The sequence below is a fragment of the Anser anser genome (assembly GCF_964211835.1).
Source record: "Anser anser genome assembly, chromosome: 1".
NCBI classification, from domain to species: domain Eukaryota; kingdom Metazoa; phylum Chordata; class Aves; order Anseriformes; family Anatidae; genus Anser; species Anser anser.
Window position 1 is genome coordinate 56,490,225 of NC_139720.1, and position 16,773 is coordinate 56,506,997.

The following is a 16,773-nucleotide window of genomic DNA, read 5'->3' on the forward strand; positions in this document are numbered from 1 at the left end:
CCCACAAAGTTTTTCTTGTGGTTTCTGGGCTGGGTAGGGGTGGTGAAAGTGCAGCGAGTGTGTCAGGACTCCTTAATCAAGACAGAGAGGACGGGTATGGATTTATTTCACTAGAAATGCCTGTGTGATGGCTAGCTGAACAGATAAGGTCTCTCCATCCCTTTCCATGCTCTGTGGAGGCCAGCCCAGATCAAGTTGTTAGCTTTACATCCATCTTCTCTCCCCAGAGAGAAAGGTGGGGGAGATGACAGGTCTCTAGATCTGACTGGGGAACATATTTCTCCTCAGACCCCTTCGACAGTGGCAGGCCAGCAATAACCTGAAGGGTTCTCTCTTGTATTTTTTGTGTTGATGATTTTCAGTTCTTGCCAGTTATCCAGACGATATTAAAACCAGTTCTCTGGGAAGGCTTTCATCTGAAAAGAAGCATAAAGAAGGCAGGAAACACTAAAATAACACGGAGAGGAGCAAACGTGAAACGAATAGAGTGAATTGCTTCTGTGCGATATAGTTGTGTAATTCAGTTAGCGAGGAAATCTCAATCACCGGCGCTTTTTAGATCTCTAGCAAACGTGACGGAACGGTGATTTGAGGATTTAAGGGTGTAAATTGACCTCCCTGGGATGAGAGGCTGGGCTGCTGGCTTTTAGAGAGGTTTTAGATCCACAGCGTTCCCCTGAATGCGTGGAGGAGCTGACAGCAAGGGTCACGCCGAGAATTCAGGGTCGCACGGTGCTCGTGGCAAACATGCATATAAGGTAGTTGGCATTCCCTCAACGGCGTGCATGCCCTGCTGAGGATCAGCTGACGTTTGGCTGTTCCCTCCAGTACAGCGACCCGTACCTAGAACTTGACATTAGAAAAAGGCAGTTGGCCTCCATCTACACCAAGGGGGATTGAGGTGAAGCCGAAATTGGGAAAGAGCTGCTGCTGCATGTGAAGCTGCTGGGGCGCATGCAAGAGACTGTTCCCCGTACCCATGCTGCCTGCTCCTTCTCTTGGTGTAGATTTTGGCATTCACTGCAGTCTTTGTTGTTGCAGGTTGGAAGTTGAGTCCTGTGGTTGGAGCGGTGTACGGCCCTGAGTTATATGCAGGTAGAGCTTAAGTAGACACTTCCACTTCTGCCATTTAACTGCAGTGGTGTTTGTTTATGTTCTCAATTTGCTGTTTCTTTATAACCTTTTTACGTTCTTTTTTTTTTTTTTTTTTTTTTATTCTTTCTAAAATTAAATTAGCGTCCAGCTTTCAAGCAGATGTCTCGCTGGGCAATGACGCCGCAGTGCCCCTGTCAGGAAGGGGGGGTATTAACACTTACATTCCTTTAATCAGTAAGTAGCCCCCATTGGCCCCTGTATTGTTGCTGTGCTTGAGTTAACTATGACCTGTTTCCCTTCTCTCCAGTCTGTATAATATATACTTGAAAGGATGGGTCTCGCTGGGAAGGAGTTTACCTCTAGCCCAAGTCTACCGTGCAGTGGCTGTAACTTGTTCATCTGCAGTGTGTTTCTGTGCCGGTGAATGGGTCTCTGAGCGATGAGGAGGCTGCAGAACAAGGGGAGGGTGTGTGCGAGGAATAGGCCATTCCCTTGATTTTACCCCCCCCCCCCCAACCCTGGCCCCTTTGAAATGAAAGAAACCAAATGGACAAATCCCTACAAAGTACATATTATACACGCTGTTAAACCACGAGTCTGCAGGGCCCCCGGTGGCATGCACCTGGACGCGCGCTGGGTTGGGTTCGTGCCTGGCGACTCGCTCCCTTCTGGGCATCTGCTCTTTACAGTATTTGCAGATGCCTCTAGGGCTTTACATCGTTTCGTCATGAGCCAGTTAACGCCAGCGTAAAGCATAATAAAGCAGGCCCCGCTAGGCGTGGGGCCGGGTCCTGGTCACGCTTTTTAAGTGAAGAGGGGCTCCCAGAAAGCTGGCACTTTATGGGAAGTTTCTGCTGCTGTTATATGGGCTATCTTGTCTTTCAGGCTTTAAAATGAACATACAGAGGATTGGGTGGCAAAGAGTGGGAGGGGAAAGGAGGGAAGAGACTGATGTAAGTTGATTGACTTTAAGGGCCTCTTGACAAATTATTTTAAAGAGCCTCTGCAGTTTTGGAAGAGCCGCCTGCTGTATTGATAGTAACTCTCTGCGCTTCTCGGACTCTAACCAGACTGCATGGCGGTGTCAGAAGGGGGGGATTTGTACCCTGTTTGTGGTGGGCAAGGCATGCCAAAGCATTAACCTCTTGCATGCCAAACCTCTCTGCAACCCCTCTTCCCCTGAAGGCCATGGTGTAGCAGGACGTATGTATCCGATGCTTGCTGGGATAGAAGCATGCCCCTCTGCAGGATTGATGCAAAACGTCCCACCGCTGTGGAGCTATTGTGTCACTTTGTTTGAAGCAGGCGGTTGTTCCCTGGGCAGGAGCTCGGATCCTTTTCACCCTCCACCTTGTCTGTCTTTACAGTTCCAGGCTTCCCCTATCCAACTGCAGCCACCACGGCAGCCGCGTTTCGGGGAGCCCACCTGAGGGGCCGAGGAAGGACGGTTTATGGGGCAGTCCGGGCAGTACCTCCCACAGCCATCCCTGCCTACCCAGGGTAAGCACTGGTCACAAGAGCAGAGTGCTCTGCACAACCGTGTCAAATAGCTGATTGGCTAACAAAAACGTAACTAAAATTGTCCGGATGGTGAGAGGCAGGATATTGCAAGTGCAAGAGCGTTCTGCACACGATGGCATCCAATGGGGGCAAATCTAAATTTTGCCTGAAACGATTTTCAGTTCTTGCAGCAGCCTAAGGTGCTGATGTACTCCTTCTCATAATTTCTCAATTTGTCTGCCTGGTATTTGTCATCGATTGACCCAATACGTTGTAGTGCTGCTGAGAAGGATGCAAAGAGAGGTCTAAGATTTCTGAAAAGTTTGTACTCTCTGCGCTCCCTTGTGGTTTTCTTACCCAGGAATGAGGAATATTATCCATTACCTTCATGCCTCACCATCTGACAGTAGGATACAGAAGAGCCAGTTACCCACAATGGATTTGCTTTCTTTGTTGGAGACAGTTTAAAAAGGTTTAAAACAAAGATTAATCAAGTCCATTAATTTGAAGTTGGGAGTGTTTGGGATACAGGGAGAATGAAAGTGCAGCATTCTTCTAACTGTTGTATGAAGCGATGGTGAATGCGTGGCCTCAGAACACTTCTCTGCCCTCTGACTTTTCACTAGTAATGCAGTGGAATAGATTCTGTTATAGAAGAGTATTCTGCTCTTCAGAGTACAGGGAACCAGGTTTGTATGTGGGTCTTGTTTGGGGTTTTTTGTTTGTTTGTTTAAGCGTGATGGAATGACAGATAAATCGGCAAATCCCTTCCTTTTTTTTGTTTCTGATTTTGATGGTTTATTCATATTGCCTGTCTCCGGAATTTTGTTTGCCATATTTTCCAGGCAAGTTTCTCAGAAAGAATAGGAGTAGGGATGAATCCTCCAACACAGAAAGATGGACTGACCCTTTTATTTCCCCCCTCTTAGACTAGCTCCAAAAGGGAAGAAAATAAATGATAAATCTTTTATTAAAAAGAGAGGAGGAAGCCACACATGATGTAAGGATCTGGCCTGATGTATGCCGGATAAGCTTGCAGTGCCTTCTGTAGCAGATGAAGTGGGGAGAGCTTCTGCAGCCCTTTCTTGTTAGAGTCCCATTTGATATTTAAAGTGGAGCTGAAGGAAGCAAGCTGCAGTGGTCACGTATCTGTCTAGCTTTGCTCTCAGACAAATCTGGCAATGTTTGTATTTAATTCACCCAAAGACTTAAAATGAAACCTCCTGCCTGAACACACAGGCCTTCTGAATGGAGCAGTTCTTCTGGACTTGTAGATCCACCTCTCTTTGCCGCTGCTCTTAGTTCATATTGTACATCCTCTAACCATAGCCTCTGACCTGCAGCTTGTCTGTCTGTTGCTCTAAAAATGACCCAGCCCTGTTTGATTGGGAAATGCTCCACAGTGAAACAGAGAAGCAAAGCTGAGCTAAGTGCTGCCGTCTAGGAGGACATGCAGCACTTGCACCGGGGAGGGGGGTCGCATGCTTCACTCGGGGCATAACAGCTAGATCATTCCTAGGAGAGGCTGTCACCAGGGCTGCACCAGGAGGGACTCAAGCCCTGTCTTTGATTTAAAACCAGCCTGGGTCCCCTGTAAAGGGTTTATTTCTGTTTGGAATATGGGCCAGGATCCAATGATTGTCCCTTCCAAATACTGTCTTGTGACTCTGTTTACTTACATTATGTTGGGTTTGTCTGACGCTGCTGACTGATTTCATGTCTTCATGGGCAGTGTGCTATCCAGTAAATATTTGCGGGACAGCAGTAAACACATTGCCTTCAGAAATGGCCCAGAGCTGCCCCTCATCCCAAACACTGGTATGCAGTTAACTAATTCTGGTGTTTATTGTCATCGTAGTCTGAGTCTCTACGTGCTATTTTGTAGATGGAATTAGATTCCTTATGGAATGATATAAGTTGTGCTATTCAGTTCTGTGTCGCAGTAACCTGTAGGACAGCCACAGCTCTGTGTGGGCACTGCTGACCTCTGCCGAGTCAGGGCAGTCACACATTCCTGACACCTTATCCTGCATCAGTTGCTTTCTTCCTGGCCAGTGGGAAGCTGACACCGTAAGATCAGTCAGCAGCACATGAATGATCAAGGTTTGGAGTATTGTGGAAGAAGACAGTAAAGTAAGCTGCAGGTTAAGTCAAACCTGGTAGAGGGAACTGATTTTCACAAAACTTTTAAAATATATCTTAATACTTTAATACATTTTAAAATGTAACAGTATCACTGAATGTGTGAGCTTAGCAGAATTCCAAAAAAAAATATAGAATGTAGAATAATAAAAGCTTGTTGGAATTGCCATGCTGGATCAGACCTGAGGGCTGTTCAGGTTAGTGTGATATTTGATAGCATCTGTAGTGCTAGATGCTCCAGAGGAAGGTGCAAGAGATGGTATCATTCTTAATACACACTTTTTTTCAGGATCTAAAGCTAAGATTTACTAATACATATGTGAAAGGTACGTACAGTTATGTACAGACATGGATGTTTATCCACGGTAGGTTATTCATACGGTAGAAAGCAATTGCTCAGACCATTTAGATAGTTACCCAAGCCTGACCTCAGAACACAAAATGCAACCTTCAGTGTATAACTGAGGCAGCATTCAATACTAGTATGGAGGCTTTATAACCTTTAGTCTATAGCGTGACTAAAGCCAGTGCTGGAATATTGCCCTGATTTGCAGTGGCCATGCTTTCTAAATGAAAGCTGACAAATTGCACTTCAGACCAAAAGCTGTAAGAATTAAATCAAAGCCTAAAAAAAAGAACCAAACCAAACATGCCTACTGTAAAATTCTTCCAACTCAATCAATTTTATTTCTCAAGCCATAGGTTAGGCATTGGCTTGTTCATGTTCATTAGGTACATCTATGAAGAGCAGGCCTGTTATAGTAAAGTGTAATTTAGTCTAGGAGTGTAAATACGTAGAAGATTCTCTGACTCAAAGAAGTAGATAAAAGTCAGACTAGACATAAGGCAGTAGTGATCTTTGTGGTTTTTTTTTGTTTTTGTTTTTTGCTTTGGTTGGTTGGTTTTGGTTCATTTTACAACACAGTCAACTGTTGGTACAGCTAGATTAATGATATGATGGCTGCTTTACAAAATCAGCATATGCCTGGTTCTTGTGGATATATTTTAGCTCATGTGTTGGGCTTTTCACAGATGCCACTGAGATTTGATGGGGCTGCTTTACGCTTCTGGTCAGTCTACATAACCAGAATGGTCTCTGTGGTTCTCAAGCGAAGCTTTTGCCAACGTTAAGAATCACAGATGTGTATGTTTTAGCATGTAAATAAACCTCGCTAAATTTCAGTGCTGGCAGTCGGTATCAGTTAGGTCCTAACTGCAGGAGAGAGAGGATGCATGTGTGCTTGGTTGCTTGAACTTAGGAAGTCTTACTCTTACATGTTACTAGTGTTCCTTGCAGTTTTCTCTGGAGAGCTGATGCTAGCATCTCCTGCTGACAGGATTCTAAGTTACACGAACAGTGGCCTGATCCAACGTGGTAATGCTTTTATTAATCCAACTGGTTGTGTTTGGAATAACTGTTAAAACTGCTAACCTGTTCATAAACCAAGTCACTTCCTCTGTCATGCATTTGCCTTTCCTGCAGGAGCAGGTGGAGTATCACTGCTAAAACACTCCAGATCCTAGATAGAGAACCCAGCAATGTAAGTCACTGCCCCAGGAGCCAAATTCTTTGTTATGTGGTTGTAAAAATTTAGCTTCAACAAACATGATCTTATGGCCTGCTTCTCCCTGCTGAAGTGGCTCCCCTCTTCCTCTAACAAGGGTCTCTATCTTTATATCTGCTCCCAGCGCTCTTGGAGACAACAGTAACTCTGTCCATTGGGAATGGAGTGTACTTTTCCTGGAGAAGACAGTGAGACTAAATTATTCAAGCAGTAGCTAACTCTGCAACATATTTTTTTTTTTTTTTTAAGTTTTATTCTTTTTAGTAATAGCATGCAGAATTTTGGCAAGATATGCTGGGCTTTTTTTGTGTGTGCGTGCCTTACAATAGGTGGATGTCTGAGGGTGGCAGGCTCTTGGCAGTATTTCACATTCCATCTGATGAGTAAAAAATAATAATTAAAAGAGAAGCTAGCACTCCATGCCTTCTTTTTCCTTAATGCTACTGGTAAGTCATGCACATTAGATCCACGAATATTGCAGATGGCGGGGCTAACGCTTTTTAAAGCCTTGAGTGAGTTTGTGCGGAGCTGTTCAGAGGACAAAGCAAGAGGAAATTCCTCAGTACGAAGGACACGCTTGAACGCACACGGGTGGGGGGCATACCCTGTCTTCCTTCCTCATCCTTCCCCAACCCCTGTCCCCAAAGCAAGCTGCGTAGTCCTACGCCAGCAAATGCTCTGGTAAGGGTGGCTCTCTGGGAACCCCAGGCTCTGGTTTATCGATTTTTCTGCTTGAAGTTCTGAGAGAAAGAAAAACAAATGGCTTAAAACAGAAAAGGCACCATCCCATGGAAACCCTCCCAGTTGCTCCTCTCTGCTCTGGAATATGTCGTTACTAGCAGGGACTCCCACTGCACCTTCCAATTCTCGGACCTTGGACCAGTCACCTAACCTTTTTAGCTCATTATCTCTGCTTGTGAAAGCAATGCATTGTGGGTATTTTTGGTTTTTTCTTTTCAATTACATTTCTCTGTGTTTACTTTGATCAGAATTGATTGACTTGTTTTCCTGAGGTGTTGCATCGGTTCTTTAAGATGCTGAATAATAATACTTTGCATGCTTGTGTGATCAGCCAAATCTTATCGCATGTCTAATGTGCAGGGTAAAAGCAGGTGATGTATGGATGTCAGAAACAAAGTCAAGCAGCCCCGTGGAGCTCAAATAAATCGTTGTACACAACTCTCTGAAACGTGCTTCTGATATAGGTGATTCCGGCCCCTGTGGGATGCCTTCTGAGGGGCTTCTCGATTTCCAAGCCCACTTCATGAAGCCAATGTCTCCATGTGTATAGGGGGTAACTTAATTCCAGGAGAAAGAAAACAAAACAAAACAAAAAAAACAGAGTGGAGGTTTCTAAACCCTTGTTTCTCTTCTTCAGGACATCAGATCTTTTTGAGTCTATTTTTATTGTACAACATGGTTGTTCCCCTCCCTCTCTCCTTCGCATACTGTCTCCCCCTCTGCCCGCCCCTTCCCCTTTGCATGCCATGGAAGATGACTTGGAGCTGTCTAGCGTGCGTGCGCACACACATTCTCTTGCTGATTTGCTCCTGCCAAAAGCCCAGGTTGTGGATTCATACATCACCTGCCTGTGTAAAACGCATGTGCATGCTGCCGTCCTCAATAACCGGAATGTGTTTTCTGTTCTTTTGTTTTTTGTTTTTTGTTTTTTTGTTTTTGTGTGGATTTTCTGCAGTGTGGTTTACCAGGACGGATTTTACGGTGCTGACCTCTATGTAAGTACACACACCGGAGCCTTCTCATCCCCAACCCCTGACAAGCCAGCCTTTTTTTTTTTTTTTTGGTTTGTTTGTTTGGTTTGGTTTGGTTTGTTTTTTTTTTTAAATATCATTTACTTTAATTTTCTTCTTCCTTGTGGATATATATATTTATATATTTAGGAATGCAAGCATGCTTCTCTGTCACTGCGCTTGCCCCTGGGTGCAAGACCTAAGCCTTTGGGTTTCCTGATCATTGCCAGGGTCAGTTTACTGGGTGTCCTCTCCCCCACATGCACACCGCTACTAATCAACCTGAGAGATGATTAGCGAATTAAAATTTCTCTCAACACTTCTCTCGTTTACATAATTCGGATATAAAAATAACAGGACTGGTTTAGCCTCAGACCTTCCCTTTCCTTCTCCCCCTCCACCCTCCCCTTTCTCTCCCCTCTTGGGGCCCTTTCAGGTTTGATTTGTGCAGCCCACACTAAACAGTGCAAGCTGTATGTTTAAAAATGTTCATGTGCCACTGGGACGTGGAGATTATCCCTTTGGGGAAGACACTGGGACTGATTAAAAATGGAGACCGAGATGCTAGAGTGAAAACTGACATCTCATTTTGCTAGTCAAAATGGTACCTAAATAGGCTAGATTCTCTTTACCTCTTCAGGGAATTGTAAAGTACAAATACATGGAGATGTTCGGTTAGAGAAGTCAGCAGCCTCCTCCTGTTCGGGAATTAGCTCTGATACCCCAGGAGACGTTGTCTGTCATTGCCTTTGTCCTACCCAGCCAGTCGGTATTGCAGATCTCCAGGGCATATGTATATGCAGCTGGGTTGTGGCTGTCGTGGATCAAGGGGCTCTGGCCAGTAAGAAAAGCAGTTTCCTCTCCAATGGAGAGCTGTTGCAGAGCAGCTGTGATAGGAGCGTGCCCTTCATAGCCAAAATATTCAGGTCCACTACTGCCATCACAACCTGTGGCCTTGTCTGGCTCTGGCAAAGCTCCCAAAGTTATAGGTAATAGCTCTCTGGAGCTGGGGATGCTTTTGTATTGGTAGTGGCATGGTTGTCAGCATGGATTTCACGTCCCTGCTCCTTTGAAGTTGCTACTACTGACATTTATGAAGAGGACCCTGAGGGGTTAGACTGAAGATAATGGATGGAATTAGCTTTTGGATTTTCTTGGCTTATATGGAGGGTCAGGTCTTATAAAGGCACTTTGCCCAGCGTAGTTTACAGCAGTCAGAAACATACTCTTTAAGCACAGAGATCTTGGGTGTATTTCTTCATTCTTACGTATGTTAGTGTCTGCACATCCCTCAAAATTTGGTCTGCATAATCAAGTGTTCCTTTATTAAATGGTGTCAAGGACTGCACAAGAGTTCTGGGTTTTCTCATCTCACTGCTAGAACGCTAGCTCAACAGCCCACTGAATTTTCTACAGCAGGCAAGCAAACGAGCAATACCTTCTCCTTAGTGCCTCTTCCCTCGGAGTATGGTGTATAAGAGGTTGTCATGTTGAAATGGAAAACTGGCTGGGGTTACCCCCTGTTCCTTTTCAGAAAGCTCCTTCAGAGCTTCCATTGCTGATGGGGAGGAGATGCTTATCTAGCATGTTTTAAGGACAGAGACTTCAGCAATGAAGAAGCCCCATAATCCACCATAAAACTTGGTGCTGCAGCGTGGTAGCATCACGTAACGCAGAACCAAACCTCCAAGTCAGCTTGGGACCGCTTGGTGAACTTCTGGCAACTTTGCTTCCAGTGCTTAGGTCTCACTGTGAGAAAGCAGTACGGCAGAACAGGGTGCTCATCCAGGGAGGTGGTGCTGTGTTTTCCTGTTTTGTTGCTGCCCTCCAACAGAGCTCAGAAAAACAAAAATTGTAATCCTGATGTGAAGTTACCCTTCCAAGCAATTTGCTAATGGGCACACATAGAATGAGTGCAGCATCCCCGTGCCCCACTGATGTGCAGTGCTGATCCCTGGAGTGCTTACGTCCGTCTGGTTGGACGTGTGGAAGGGAAGGCAGAGGGGTCTTCTGTTAGGTTTAGCCCTTCCTGGCCGGATTAGGGGGAAAATTAAACTGAGGTTCCCCTAGGGCTTCTGAGTCAAGGCAGGGTGGAAAGGACCCTGAGCTAGGAAGGAGTAGCTAGCAGTAGGCAAGACGAAGGGGAAATGTCCCGAGTTTGGGCTGCTTTTTCTGCATAAGTACTACGCACCGATTTCTCATTTTCCTCCTTCTCCTCTTCCTCACTCCTTTTTTCTTTCCTGGGGCAACCATCCTGCTAGCCATGCCTTCTCTGAAGAAGGCATTCCATCTCTTTTTGGATGCATCCCACTCTGGCAGGACACCTGAATCCATAAAACAACCAGCCCCAGGCTGCAGAGGGCTTCATTTCGGATCCTAAGAAAGGTTATCATTCCTCTACGATGGGGTCAATCTGGGGGGGGGGGGGGGGGGGGAGAAAAAAAACAACCAAAAAACCAAAACAAACGCAAACCACCCCACCTGTGTGAAGACCACTCCTGCCTGTGAAAAGCGTGCTTGCATCCACCGGAAAGAAAAGGCTGGTGAGCCCCGCCGTGGGCTGTTTGTATGATTGTTTCTTTCCACAGCTGTGTTTTTTTGAACTGCTCTTCCTGTGTTCTGTTATAGAATAGTCTTACAGGAACCAATCATTAGCGCTAAAATACCTCAGGTAGGAGTGCCAGTGTGACCTGCCAACCAATCAGATTGTGGATTGCAGTGGAAAAAACTGAATTATACTAACCATTCCAGCACCACATTAGAGATGGGAACAGAGGCTTTTTTAGGGCAGCGCAGACTCCCGTGTGATCCAAGCCCCCGCTGTAGCAGGGCGGCGTGCGTCCAGATTTCACACCGAGTGGCATTTCATTCGAAAACTATATATGTGTAAATTCAACGGAAGGGTCAACAAGGTCATGCTTGTCCCATTACCATGTAGAAGCACCTGCTGCAATGGACGCTGTTGTCCTGTCACCTCTTTTAATTCATTCATGCTCATTCCTGGTGCACGTATGCCACCCTTCTAATACAAAAATACTGGAAACGGTTCTGGCCCTTTCTGCTTCTTAACTTCTGCTCTAGGGCACTTTGGGGGTGGAGAAGACACACTCAAGTTACGACAAATGAAAGATCCCCAAACTGGGCTCTCCGTCTAAACTGGCAGGTGGTCAAATGTGTCCAACTGGTACCATGAGTTGCACATTTCTCTGAGGGTATGGGGTTGCTCGTGGCATCGAGTAAAGAGTGCCAGCAACACGCTTTGTGCACCTGCCTAAGGCAGCAAGGAAAGAAGAAAAGGAAGGCTTATGATCATAGGATACACTGACATAGTAAGCTGTAGGTTTGGATTTCCTCATGTTCCCATTGCGTTGTCAGCTAATATGGACCCAAAGAGTGGAAGAGAAGATGAGACTTGTTTTGTGCTGAACTGTATAGCCTTTACATGCTCATTTATTTGCATTAACACGTTCAGTAATTGGAATGCTGCTCTACATTGGGATTGCAGCTTCCTGTATCTTGTTTTCCCAGGTTTGTTTCATACGCCCTGAAATAACACAATATTGAGAATGCTATCATCTAATGTTATAGAAGGGATTAAAAAAATGTTTTCTTGCTTCACTGATGAGCCAAGGATGATAATATCACAGAAGAGTCATTTGAAATTTGGGCTCTTGTGAACACCTGAGAAAATCCGGTTGTTTGCCAATTGAGATCTATAGGCTCAGGCTCTCTACACGTTCTCATGGGAAAAGGGGTTCAGCACAGCCCCAGCAACACTGGCAGGATAACAAGAGAAAGAGAACTTGAGTTAAGATAAGCAGCATTTAGAATTATGTTCACCTCTGTCATGTGCTCCCCATACAATCCAAAAGACTGTACCAGAAAGTCAGTCTTTATTTAGACAGTCCTTTTGGTTGTTGACTGGCCCAGTAAAAATGCATAAGCCTGTTCCATAGTCAAGGCTGTTTTTAAACTGTCCCATTGACAGAAATGTCTCTGAGCTAACGTCTTCACGAGAAGCTCAGACACATCCATCTCCTTTGAGACAAGGCTAAAGATTTTAGACTGAGCCTAGACGGGTAAACCTGTCCCTGTGGGATGGCTTCACTTAAATAGATGGAGTGGGGAGGTTGCGTAGCTGTCCTGGGTTTCATGCACAATGCCACTCGATGGTGTCTTCTGTTGCAGTCTGGAGGAGTGTGGTGCAGCTAGCCAAGGACCTTTTAAAAATAATTTCTTCTTTTATTGGGAAACACGATTGCTCACGTTTGGTGAAGATGCTCTACTCTGATACAGTTTATACTTATGAGAGTACCTGAAGTGAGTGGCATCAGAAATCACTAGGGACGGTAGGACCTTGTAGCTGAGGATACGGATGAGCTTTGCATACAAGTTACAGTTTTGTGTGAGCAGGAAGGGAAGGAGAAAACACCTGGTGCATTGGACAAGCTGAGTAGGGCTTTAGATGCATTGAAGGAAGTCCATGTGGGTCCCGGGTTAAGGAGAACAGGAGCGTCAGCTGGGTGAGGTGACCTGCACAGCATCTCCTTCGTTCTGTACCACTCCCAGAGCTCGGCAAAAGGGTTTGTGAAATCAGGAGGAGTACTAGCTGCAACTTTCCTCCTCTTGCCTTCACCCTGTTTCGGTGGACCTGCTGGTCATGCTAAACACATTCCCGTGTCAGAAATCCCCCAGCTGTCCACACTCATTGCTCCTATGACAGGAACGTACCATGGCCATTATAATCCCCATTTTTGGTTTTATTTGAAGTACACACCAGTAGACTTTGCAGACCGCTTCGAGCTGAGCAGTCCTGCCCGGGAGTGTGTACCTGTATCCTGTGACATTTTTTACAATTAACAGTAGCTTCAATTTTGCATCAGTGCATGGTTAAAAAAGCAATACACATGTCAGCTATTTCTTAACTTCATTTCTCCAATGAATTATTTCTCCTGTTTTTTTGTTTTTTGTTTTTTTGTTTTTTTGTTTGTTGTGCAGTCGACTGAAGAAATGTTAACATCCCGCTCTAAATCTCTCAGTGGAGTCTCTGTTCCCTTCTCTGATATAACAGATGGGTTATTGCTTGTTATAATTATTAACATCGTGGTGTGGGACAGGGCTAGGGTGGGAGCCATTCCGGGGGGCGAGGGCGGGAGGCTGCGGGGAGTCGTCGAGGTTGGAATGTTAACTCCAGTGGTGACTGACTGTTTCCGTAATAGCAGGTTGTTGTGGCTGCACGCTCTAGTACTTGAGGCTGTGTACTTCACTGAGCTTGTGGTAGAGCCTAGGGCGAACTGCTGTCCCAAGAGAATGCTGGGATGGATAGAACTAGCCAATATGAGTCTGAACGTGGTGACTTTGCTGGTTGTTCTAGCTCCAGATGTCAGCATGCTTAGTTTTTAATTTTGATTAATAAATGTTACGCCATCCCTCCCCCCCTTCCCACACCTGATTCCAACCCTTCTTTTCTTTTTTTCTTTTTTTTTTTTTTTTGTTTTCGGTTTGGTTTCGTTTTCCTTTACAAGAGATGTGAGTTAAAAGAGAATTACATGATAACCCTTTTCTGGTTTCAAACTGCATCTTGCTGCCATGTGTAGAGCATGTGCCAGTCACATTTGAAACGGCTTTGGATGTGAAATGTGGCTGGTAGGTGGGAGGGAGGGTGGGAATCGGGGGGGGGGCTGCAGCAGCCTGCCCTGCCGAAGGACAGTGCCAAGTGGAAATGTCTTCCACGCCATGCCCAAGTGACAGACCACGCCAAGAGTTCAGGAAGGTCACAAGCTTAAGGAAATGCCACAAGCTCCTAATTTGGTGAGGTTGGTAAAGGTTTCATTTGGATTGCCCCTTCCCCTTGTCTCTGTCATGTTCTGGAGGTGGAGGTAGTGGTGGCGCAACGATAGCATGCCAGAAAGAAGCCAAACCTCCCCAGACCATCAGTCTGAAGTGCAGGGATTGAAACCACTAGGTAAGAGGGACAAAACCATGACAACGTTTCTTTCAAGCAGCGTGGTGTTTCACAGGTGATTATTTGCATTACTCTCTTCTATTAACTAGAAGATTAAAGGGTCTGCAGGTCTCTCTCCTCCAGAGTAAGAGACCATCCCCAGGAATGTTTGGGGTAGCACGCAAGCCATCGTGGGGGCAGTTCCACAAGGGCAACCAGAATGAAGTTAAAATCATGACTTCTATTTTAAAGGATGTCTAGACCAAAACAGCACTGCTGAGCAAAGACAGAGTGTGTCCTGCAGTAGAGCTGATCTTGTACTCTTAAGTTACATACAGCCATAAGATTTATAGGGGAAAAAGCGTTAGAGATATTTTGAGCTGATTCTGGAGGTAAAGAGCATAAGTCTGCCTTCTGGTCCTTCCAACTCTGAAATGTCACTTAAAAGGAAAAAAAAAAAAAGCCAGAAGCAATCTGGAGTTTTCTGATGTTATTTATGGCTCATTGTGTTTCTGGCAAATCAAAGCCACGGTTCATTTACCATTGCTCCCCCATAGAGTTTACAGAAACGTGTTCAGAAGCATACAGTCAGAAAAGATCTAACCTGGGCTTCAGAGCTCTTTCATGACTGCCACACAGCCTTAGCTCGGGGTCTGAGAGGTGGCAGGCATCCGTCCCTCGTTACTGCGAGGTGCGCGGGGCAGTGGGGCTGAGCCCGGGCTTCCTCTGCCCCGAGAGCTGTTGGTGGGAATTCTGGTAGGACACTTGCAAGTCTTCCTCTGGGCCAGGATTTATGTTTTGCCAGCTCAGCTGTAACTACATATTTAGGATCTACCTCTTACCACTGTAAGCATTTTAAAGATCTTTACTACAGATGTGTAACATAGGTGTAAATGCAGCAGCAGTACAGTCTGTTCAGATGTGATTTCCCCCAACCTGTTTCTTTCTTACTCTGAGGGAGAGGAGAATGCTCTGGTTGGTATCTGTGTCAATTTGCTTGTTGGCAGCCCTTTAGACCACCAGAGATTGACTTCTCTGACCTTCTTTTACTGATTGCTTTTTGGCTTCTCTGGCTATTGATGCTTTTATGCATCTGAACCAAAAGAAATTCTAGCCTTTGGGGTCTCCCAGGCTTAGAAAAGAGACAAAGGAGAAAAAAAAAACAGGAGCTCCTCTGAATGATGCCCTTTCTAAAATACATGCTTCACAGAAAGTGCCCACCTCTGATTTCCCCAGCGTAAAAGGAAGGGGACATAGAAATTACATTGCATACAGTATTTCAGCTCTCTTCTGATTTTCCGTTCCTCCATGCCAAATTTAGTTTCCTACAGGGATATCACCATGCTCAGGCTCACTTCAGTTTATTCTAAACTGGGAAATGGAAGAGTCTCCCTAGTCCTTCTGAGCAAAAAAAAGGTAGGAGTTAATGGGCAATTCTTGTGCTAGATAAGACATGGGAGCTGATGCAGTTTGAAACACTTCCTCTCCTTGTGATGTGTGTGATTCCTTTTTTCTTCCTTTTTTTTCTTTTTCTTTTTTTTTTTTGGCTCTGCGTGGGTGGACAGGTATCTGTAAAGTCAGTTCTCTTCTCTCCTGCAGGGTGGATACGCAGCCTACAGATATGCACAGCCTGCTACTGCAACAGCAGCCACGGCCGCTGCAGCCGCTGCAGCAGCTTACAGCGATGGGTATGTAAGGGGGAGGCATCCCCGGGGGCTAGCTTGCTGTGCTTGGAGATTCGAGGAGCATTGATCCATTACAGTACTTATACTTTCCCCGTTTCTTTGTCTTACTTGCACTCGCACGTGCACACTTGCATGCACAACCCAACATGAAAGATTCGAGTGCACGACTTGTCTCCCTGCTCCTGGGGCAGTATTGCCCTCCGGTGTGTGTGGGCTGGCACAAATCCTGGCCTCTTCCTTATCCTGGTGGTTCTGTGGGCAAAGGAGGCAGTGTGCTTATGGCCTCAGAGCTGAGAGACCTGGTTTGCATTGCTGGCTCCTTGCTCTGTGACTCTGAGCAGGTTGTTCCATCGCTGGGTGCATTTCTCTCCCCATCCATAAAGTAAGAATGGTTCAGCTCGTACAGTACTCTCGGGCGCTTTAACATGCGGTTCTGCGTAAATGCAAAGGGTTATCATCATCAGAGTGCTTGCCTTAAGGTTTTTTTATCTCCTGTGCAGTAAGGCTGTGTTTTAATCTTAGCGCATGTCAGAGCATTAAAGTTCATACTCCCTCCTCATTCTGGAGAACCCCTTGCTGCTTTCCACTTAGCAGCTGCTACCGTGCCAGTAGCACTAGCACCAGCAGCCACTCTCCTCCCAAATTGCATCACTCGAGGTAAGGGATGCACTAACTGTCTCGTCAAGGCGCTGACCTCTTTCCTACAGGTTGAGCTCATGGCTTCTGCCACGTTCCTCCTCGCAGGCCGGTCCCTCGCCCATCTCATACGGTGCATGGCAGCATGCCCATAGGCTCTCTGCGGAGAGGGGCTGCCTGTGTGCATGTGTGTGCATGTATGCATACATGTGTGTAGGAGGGCATGTTGCTTCTTCCATCGCCTGTGGTCAGAAGGCTGTTTCTCTGCCCCTCCAAAGTGACTTTTTTTTTTTTTTCATGTTTTCTCCCTCTCTTCAGTTATGGCAGGGTGTACACAGCAGATCCTTACCATGCCCTTGCCCCTGCCGCTAGCTACGGAGTTGGCGCTGTGGTAAGTGAGATTTTCTTCCTTGTGCTGTTTCTCATTCCTAGCACGGGCATCAGCTGTTCACTGT

General features: G+C 45.8%; 1 protein-coding gene across 27 annotated transcripts in view; it reads left to right on the forward strand.

The window, feature by feature from the left end:
* The window catches only part of RBFOX2 (RNA binding fox-1 homolog 2), a 169,564-nt gene that overhangs the window by 145,796 nt on the left and 6,995 nt on the right, over window positions 1-16,773 (forward strand). For 9 of the 27 annotated variants that reach the window (XM_083842620.1, XM_083842611.1, XM_083842605.1 and 6 more), the window contains 6 exons: window positions 1,042-1,095; window positions 1,237-1,329; window positions 2,463-2,595; window positions 10,682-10,724; window positions 15,597-15,685; window positions 16,637-16,709. In XM_083842620.1, the coding sequence (XP_083698746.1) occupies window positions 1,042-1,095; window positions 1,237-1,329; window positions 2,463-2,595; window positions 10,682-10,724; window positions 15,597-15,685; window positions 16,637-16,709 (485 nt within the window). Of the gene's footprint in view, window positions 1-1,041; window positions 1,096-1,236; window positions 1,330-1,980; window positions 2,049-2,462; window positions 2,596-7,998; window positions 8,039-10,681; window positions 10,725-13,051; window positions 13,129-15,596; window positions 15,686-16,636; window positions 16,710-16,773 lie in introns of those variants that run through there. The other 18 variants (XM_083842613.1, XM_083842621.1, XM_083842619.1 and 15 more) reach the window with 10 other exon arrangements.